Raw genomic sequence first — 8915 nt, 5'->3', positions numbered from 1 at the left:
TAGTGTGAATCTATAACATAAAGTATGGTTAGTCTAAGTAGTGATTTAAGAGGATAGCTTAATGTTGGCTCCCCAGGGCATTATTTGCTATAATTGCTGAGACTTGGTAATTTTCAGTCCAATAACATTGATCCAAAGGCTGGTTTAGATAAATAAGCCAACTTCATAGTGCACTTACGAAGTTAAGTATAGTTGAACAAAGCTAATAGGATTCATAGTTTTGATTATGAGACATAATTATAAAAAGTGCCTCTGGGAATGCCAAAGGTAAATAAAGTATGTGTGTAGCACCATCGTTTAATCTGATATATTATTTTTAATTTTAAAAAATTAGCATTGCTCACAAGTAATATGACAAGCTCATTAAAAGGAAAGTCATGGGGTAAGAGGGTAATACAATTGACCTTGTGAACCAATCCTTATACTTTTACTGACCTGCTGAGATGAAAATATGACCGCTTGCTAAGGATAGGGGAAATCCCATAGCAGCTCTGCAGCCTATTGCAGTAGAACAGTTGAGAAAGGCCAAATTAAGTGGATATCAGGACTTATAAGGTCAAATTCTGCAAACAGCAAACATGAGGGCATCATTCTGCAAAGCATATTGTGCCAAAACTAGACTTTTAGACTAAATCACACGCTAAGAACAGCCTTTCAATCATAAATGATTTGGAACAGTTGAAAAGGCCAATTTCTTGTCCTTTGTCCCTTTTTTTCCCTAAGCATTTATCTCTACTTGAGAACAAATGCTCTAAGTGACTCATAAGTAAGTCTTCCAAGATAAAGTACTTTACACTGTGGCAGGTTGCATGAAAACATTTGGCCACCCATTGAGCAATGATAGCTTGTGAAAAACTGCTTCCCAGACATGTTTAGAACAATCAAAATGTTGGCTGAAATTATTAAAGAGCAATTCCTTATATGATTTTTGTCATTTTCAAGAATATATTAATTCCATTATGAACAACCATGCAGGGCCAGAAGCCATTTTAGTGCAGCAGCACTACCCTCATACTAATCAGATGTTCAACAGGATCTCAAAATGGGTCGTGAGAACAAAATATTCTCCAGCAGCATTTTATTCTGAGCTACATTGGAGCTTAGTATGAGGCGTGACCAGAAGCCAGATAGTATTATTGTCCACAACAACTGTTATATTATCAGTACTCAGTTAACTTTGCTTATATATAAAAGGACATTGATTTAGTAATGATCAACTTGTCTCATTGATTTCACTTAGTCCACAATCCAAATATTATGCTGGATCTAAACTAGTATTGTATATTTAACATTTTGGGCATATGGGACATATGAACAAGGTGTACATCAGTCATTACAGTAGGAACACTCAGAAAATAGAAAAGTAAGATTTCACTCATCCAACATATGTACATATTTGGATGTGAACAAAGCTTTCTACTTTCTAGGTAACAAAAGTCTTTCCATAAGGTCTCAGAAGAAAGCATTCTCTGGCTGGATCTTGTTTGTGGTCAAAGGTTAAACAAGGTAGGCCCTGATTAACACTTTGATGGGAGGCCATCAAGAAATCATAAGGCTAGCTTCAGAGTAAAAAAAACTAGAAGAATTGCTATTATCAAGAAAAATACATGGATATATCGATATAGTCAGTATGAATTCTGGGCATTGAAATCTATGCATCTTAAGAGTTTCCAAGGTTGAGAAACACTGTTAGAGTAATGAAGAGATGGACATCTTTCAAAATGAAAAAAAAAAATCCCCTTCCCTTTCTTTTCTCTACTGAATTTGCCTGTCCCACTCTGTCATAATAAACTGCTTGTATTCAGAACTTTTTGTCTCCTTTTAAGCTATAGCCAATGAGAGGTTTCAGTGGCTTTCAATGCTTGTTGCTTTGTTTTTTCTCATCTTGATATTTTGTTTCTGAAAATTTTAGTATTCACACAAATTTTAGTATTTGATTTTTGGGTGGGCTGAACAACAGTATTTCTCCTTTAGACCACAAATTTCATTGGGGTTTTCTTTTTCTCTCTGTAAGATAAATTGTCGACCTTTTGAGACAGTGGTGGACACTTTTGAAATTTGCACTGCATTTTATGCACATTTCACATAACAACTGTTGTACAGGAAATAGCCAACCAAGAAGTATTCATTTATAGCATGCAAATGGTTGGGAATGCTTCCAGCCCTTCTTTCCTTTCTGAATGGTATCTACCCACTCCACAGCTTATTTTTATTCCATTTAATGAGTGGAAGGAAAATGCTTCCAAGCCACACAGAACTGCTGTTGGGTGCAGTGTTTATATTCTGGAAATATTTATGAGCTCCATGTAGCACCCAATGGGATTCTTCGAAAGAAAATAATGGAAAACAGCACTTTGATTTATAGCAAAATAAAGCTAATTTTCTTTTAAAAATTAATTATTTTAACATTAATGAGGAATTGGGAACATGGTAAACCTCAAAGGAGATATCTACAAGTCCACAGATATGTACGATGCCATCTTAGGGATTCCAAGGCTAGTTGGCTGAAGAAATTTGAATTCACATTCTAGCTTACACAGCCATGATATTGGGTTTAATAATTATTTGAACATGAGGAATAAAATCATTGGTCAGTGAGTCCTTTTTCAAAAAGAAAGGAAAGCAAGTAGGAAAGGAAAGCCACTCCCAAAAATTTCATTGTTATGAGAAAAATAATTCCTGATCTTTCTGGCATTCTCTATTTCCCAAAATCTTAGATGTAATAAAATGTGTAATTTTGCCTCTAAATTGAATAAGTTGACATTGATTTCAACATTAAGCTGGATTTTGCCCTGATCAGTACTTGTTATCAATGATTCATTTTAATGTCTGTGGATATTCTCAATAATTCAAGTCATGGTTGTCCCAAAGGTGCTTTCCAAAAGGCAACTGGACTTTTATAATTTTCCCCCCCTTAAAAACGTTCTGCTTCTCATCCAAGGAGCTTCTTCAGTTCTCTGAAAAAGAAGAATTGAAGAAGCTTCTTGGATGAGAAGTGAAACATTTTCAAGGAAAAAAAACACAAGAATGTCCAGTAGCCTTTTGAAAAGCACCTTTGGGATTGATTTCAATCAACCTTAATAACCCTTCTGGGGTACATTTCCAGTACAAACATGTTTCCATATTTTGGATTTCATTTTATCCATTTTACATATACTGTTTTTCCCCCCCTGTTTTTAAAGTACCATTGCAGCCATTCTAATACCATTTGATATAGAGTGGTTAAAACGGAAAAAATAGAGAAGACTGGTTAAGAGCACTGCACAAAAGTTTGTTGTACTGTACCTCTTATGGAAAACTTTGGGGTAGTGGGGTTATAAGTGCAATATTAACTTGCCATATTATAGTCAGAAGCAAATTATTAAAAAAATAACTAGGATGAACTCCTTTTGATACTGCTTTATAGACATGTAGAGGACTGTAAGTCTAAGCTAAAGAAAAGACAATTCCAAGAAAGTTTGCTTAAATCTTATAGCCTTCCTTCAACCTTTGCTTTCAGAAGTAAAAATACTCTGTTACACTATCTGCAATTGCCAATGTCGGTTGCTTATATACAAGACGTACGTTAATATGGTAGCTAAACTACTAATATTTAATTGCAAGGGAGATGAATTTCTATAAACATTGAAAGCCTTCAGTTTCTGCAGTTTATATCTGTTGATTTTTGTCATTGTTTACATCTGCACACATACCAATAATGCAACCTTTACTGGGACTCATAATATATACTAGATAATTAGATCAATATCTAAGTAAAGCCCCTTACAATGAACAGAAAGGATTCTTATTATAATAAACTATGTCTCATTTTATATTGGATATTTATTTGCAATTAATATGTACAATATGACAAAATAATGGAAGGCATTAACAATACAATCTGTTTGCACAGCAACAAAAGTAACCCTCTTGTTTCTTTAGCTCTGTTTGGAAATATGAAAAATAAAACTAGGTATATGCTGTATTCATGGTCTATGCCTAGATTGGCATACATTTGCTTAGTCTGAGCATGGACTGGATTTCCACACAAACCCAGAATACTCTTGGGGGCAGAAACATTCTGGGCTGGGAGATAGCAAGAAAAATGCCAGGCAATTGGAAATAGCTTAAAGAGAGAATGAAATGATGAGGAGAGGGCCAGGGGACTGGCTGACAGAAGTACAGCAGCATAGTGGTAAAGGCTTCAGGGAGATTGGTGGATGGGCTGAGCCACAAATTGTGTAGAGAAAGGGAGACAAGGCCAAGATGCAGCAACATTTCCTCCTTGCCAATAAGATGCTTCCATACCTTTGGACAAAGTCAGATAATCACAAGTCCTACAGTGTTCTGTCTGGCTGCTCTATGACCTACCTAGAATTGTCTGACTAACCTTACAAGTATTTGTTATGCGCATAAAACAAGCAAACAGAGTTTCTGGTATGTGTACATCCATAAATATTACAAAGTACAAGGAAAAATATCTGAATTTAGTGAAAACCACAAATTAAACAGCTCCCTTATGTATAGAGAGAAACTTTCGTTGTATCCAACAAATTTTGGATACAAATTACTGAAAGAGCGAACAGTCCCCTTTGGTTTGAACATTGACAATATAGTAACCAACGGTGAACAAAACCTCAGACAGGCTGAAGACACCCAGTTGAGATATTCTGATATTCCACATCAGCGCTTATGATAAGAGCCGGAGCAGTAAACATAGAATTCATTTACAATGGTAATGTGATTTTTATTTGGACTTAAAATCCTACAACTGGATAGGCAATTGGAAAGAACTACAGAGCTCAAAGTGGGCTCTTGAGCAAGTGCAGAGTGTCTTTTCCTTTGTTTTTTCCAGGGTAAAGCCTTTGAACACATGGCTTGCAGGCAAACAAGCACCCTGGAATCTTTTATTTGACTCTTAAGTGAGTAGAACACATGGTGTCAAAAGCCCAAACAAACTTAAAGCCATCCTAATTGTCCAAAAGGTCCCTTCTCCTTTCTTTAACCTGCTTTCTGTGGACTCTTAAGGGCAAATGCAGCCTTCTTCAAAGTTGGCCCTCGGTCTTAGAATCTGCTCTCGCCAACAGCCCGGCTTTCCTCCTTCTCTAGCTGGACGGCTGTTGCAATGGCAGGCGTCTTAGTTTGGCATGGGCAGAGCCAAAGTTCAGCGCGATCTGCGGCCGCCCGTGGCGACAGTCGCTGCCGGTGGCGAGCTTGCCGTCTGGGTTGTCCATCGGGGCAACGGCAGAGGCTGCGCTGGAGCCGCCGCGCCCAGGGCCGGTAGCTGTGGAACAAGAGGCACACGTAGGGGTTGACGGCGCTGTTGGTGGCTGCCATCATGTTGCTCAGGGTCGTCCGGGCTTCGTAGGTGGCGGCCTCGGGAGAGGCAAAAGCAAAGCCCAACTCCAGAATAAAGCGCGGGAAACCGCAGAGCGCAAAGAGCACGGCGAGCGCCAAAGTCAGCTGCAGCGCCCTGACTCGGGCGCGGGGCAGGCTTCGGGGCGCCGACGGCGAGCGGGAAGCGCACTTGGAGATCGGCAGTAGCCGCAGAAGAAGCGGCGGGCTGGGGCCGGCGAGGCCAGGCAGCTCAAGCCGAGAGGGTCCGGCGCTGCCGCCGAGGCCCTCCTGCGACGGTTCCTCCTCCTCGGCGCCAGAAGCGTCGAGGGTGGCGACGATGCGGCTGCACGTCCTGCCCAAGAGGCAGGCGGGAGCTACGAAGCCCGTGATGGCTTCGTACACGGCGTAAACCTGTCCGTGCCATCGGGGCAGCTGAGGGAAGATGCTGAGGCAGCGGCCTCCGGCTTGCGAAGGCACCAGTCTGTAAACGAAGAGTTGAGGCAGGGCGAGTAACAAGGCCAAGAGCCAGCCCAGCGCGGCCAGGGCGCTCCGGGAGAGCACGAAAGGCGGCAGCGATTCCTGCGGAGGCAGAGGGCCCTTGGCTAAGCGCTGTCGTTCCAACGCGATAAGAACCAGCATGTGCGACGGCGCCAGCAGCCCCGAGCCTTGCAGGAAGCGGAGCAAGCGGCAGGTGGCGTCTCCGGCCGGCCACCCCGCGTCTCCCGGCTCTGCAACGCGCCCGTCCTCTGCTGGAGGCAGCTGGGAGAGCAACGTTAGCCCGCAGCCGTAGAGATCGGCGATGGCCAAGTGCGCCAGGAGGAAATCCATCTTCCGCCGCCTCCTGAACCGACCTCCGCAGCAGCACCCTCCGCAGCGGAGTCGGTACAGCAACAAGCAGTTGCCCACCAACGCCAGCAGCATGATCGCACCCGCCCCGATGGTCTGCGCAGGCTGTCCGGGCAAAGGCCAACGAGACGGCAAAGAAAGATTCAAGTTCCCGGCGGGATGCTGAAGGCTGGACAAGTTGGCTCCCGGAGCTTGGCCGTTTGGCTCGAGCGCATCAGCCATGGCTCCCTCTGGCCGCCAAAACTGGGAACAAACTTTACTCTTAGAAAGCAGCCGCGCGGATTGTATGTGGATGGACGTGCCTCGGCAGTATATATAGGGGCTCTGCCTGTCACCTGGCACTCACCGTGGGTGGGCACTCCACAAGAGATAGAGCCGTCGCGCCTGTGCTCTGCCCACCTCTCAGCCTCCCCCTACAGCCTCTCCCCCCACCTCCAGTTGAACGACAACCGCAGTCTTTCACACCCACCTGAACCAGGTTTCTCCGCACACTTTGTGAAGCTGTCTTTCACATCTGAATGAAATCATCCCCTTAACCCTCCCTCCCCCTTTCCTCCACAGACTCCACGATGCTTGTTTGCTTGCTTGGTGGTGTATCTGCCAAAATATGGCCGTGCATCGGAAACCTGTTGAAGATTGCCTTCACTAGAAACATAATCACATATGTTTTCATGAGCTTATCAGAGGGGGTAAAGTACCAACTGGTTTTTTTTTTAAAAAAACATAACTGTCTGGGATACAATTTGCTTTTAAAAATTAGCAAGTTAAGTTTTTTTTTTCAATAGCACACACACATTGACAAGGTGCTAAGCATTTGGATGAAAACTGAAATCCTATTCTGTTAAAATAAGCCCAGTTGAACTGAATGGAATTTACTTCTAAACAGCCATATATAAAAGTAAGCTGCTAATGTAACTTGAGCTTTGTAAAAGTAAATTTTATTGACACATTTCAAGATGTTGGCTAAATTAGCATAAATCCTTGCTCACTGTTGGTTTTAACCTATATGCCCTGGTCTGGCTTGAATGCGGGATGTCTGTCAAGCTCCTTTTAAACTGGCTAAGCAAGAAATTAGTACAAAAAGTTCCAAGGCTGTGAAAGCTTTAATAATGAAGCTGTTGCAAAAGTGTTCAAATGATTGCTATGTATCAAATGCAAATCCAATTTATGGTAAAGTCAAGGTTGAAATTCTTGAATTTATTCTGTTTATATTGCAAGAAGCTTGAAGCTATTCTTCGGTAGGTAGGACAGTTTCTAACTATCTTACCTTGATAACAAGACTGGCCTGCTTCAGGTTGTGTTTGGAGTGGGCTATCACTATTTCTGGTGATAGTTGAACATGGCAATTTTTATGTATAACGTTAATCAAGTTTACTAGCAATATTGATTCCCAGTTTTGTAAGTCTACCACATCACTATTATCTCCATTGACCATTCGCATATCTGGAAATAGTCCTCACCAGCAATTGCCAGAAAAAGGAAATAAAAAAATGGTTGCTGCTACTTCTTTCCCTTGTTAAAATTTTAGAGGCGGTTGAAAAAGAGCATTAGTAAGGGTGACCGATCTATTGGCCTTTAATTGGGTTACATAGTGGTGCATGATTGTTATGCCAGTCTGGAATCAATAGAACAAAAGCACACAAAGGTAATTTGGTTGTCCTAGTATTCCATTTAATAAAAATAATAAGATTAAAGAATTGTATGGCCCTTTTATGTCAGTCAAAGCCATCTATCCATAATTGATAAAGAACCTGTTTCCAAGTTTCATTCAACTCATAATGGCCCTATTGTCTTTGTAGTTTGAAATAAAATTTGTATCCCACTGAGAAGTATGTATCATGCTCTAAGTATGTATTTTAATGGCAAAGAACTGGCAACAGTTTTCTCTAGGCAAACACTATTCAAATCTACCTGAAAAGCTGGAATAAAACCAGAGTATTGTTTTCTAGCTATTCAGAATATGACTGTGATCTGCTAGTCCACATTCTCCAGTGGAATTAGCCTAGATGGTTCCATGTAACCAGAAATCTAATAGAAGGATACTACTTTAGAATGTTGGGAGAGGTTTGCTAGTACTGCTTTTCAGTAACTGTCCAATCCTTGCAAAAGCTGCTCAAAAATTGATGGGAAGCGATTTGGGCCATGATTCTGCCTTCGCTTGGTTATTCTTTATTCTTTAGTTAATTTAATCATAGGCTTTCATTAGTCTCTGCACCTCTCACTTTTCTTCTTGGTTTATTATGTATTATTATGTATTATTTCTTATGTCTCTTTTCTGTAAAGCACCAAAAGTTTTTGGGATAAATAAACAAATAATGACACAGAGAGAAAGAAGGTATGCAATAAAATACTGCAATATTAATTCACTTATATTTTCATCTCAAATCAAAGATTTCCTATACTTTTAACTTTCATATAAGTATGCCCTCGTTAAATGAAAGACAAAATAAGCAGAAAAACATTTCAAAATCGACCTCAGGTTTTATTATATTAAGGAACATAACACAATTAAAAAACAGTTTAGAAATTTTACGAAGTTTTGTTTAAATGAAATATTCCTTGGATTTAGAGCAATTTAGCTAATCTGTTATATGTCTTAGGATGGGGTTAGAGCAAAATAAATATTAATATAGGACAAAACACTGATTAAGCATTCAATTCTTAAAGCACTGGGTTAGATTCAAACTTAAAAATGAAATCAAATAGGACTTGCTACATAATGTAACAAATTAAATAACATATTTAGTAACTAT

At 40.5% G+C, this 8915-nt stretch overlaps 1 protein-coding gene across 1 annotated transcript; it reads right to left on the bottom strand.

Annotated features, from left to right (window-relative positions):
* Positions 1-3802: 3802 nt before the first annotated feature.
* On the bottom strand, positions 3803-8515 carry GPR150 (G protein-coupled receptor 150). Its single transcript, XM_087958164.1, has one exon. The coding sequence runs from the start codon at positions 6382-6384 to the stop codon at positions 5044-5046; it is 1341 nt and encodes a 446-aa protein (XP_087814290.1). The 5' UTR covers positions 6385-8515; the 3' UTR covers positions 3803-5043.
* Between the last annotated feature and the right edge of the window lie 400 nt (positions 8516-8915).

The sequence above is a fragment of the Notechis scutatus genome, chromosome 2 (assembly GCF_049901735.1).
Source record: "Notechis scutatus isolate UNSWTSFEM ecotype Mainland chromosome 2, rNotScu1.2, whole genome shotgun sequence".
Lineage (NCBI taxonomy): Eukaryota > Metazoa > Chordata > Lepidosauria > Squamata > Elapidae > Notechis > Notechis scutatus.
This window is presented reverse-complemented; position numbering and strand designations above follow the sequence as displayed.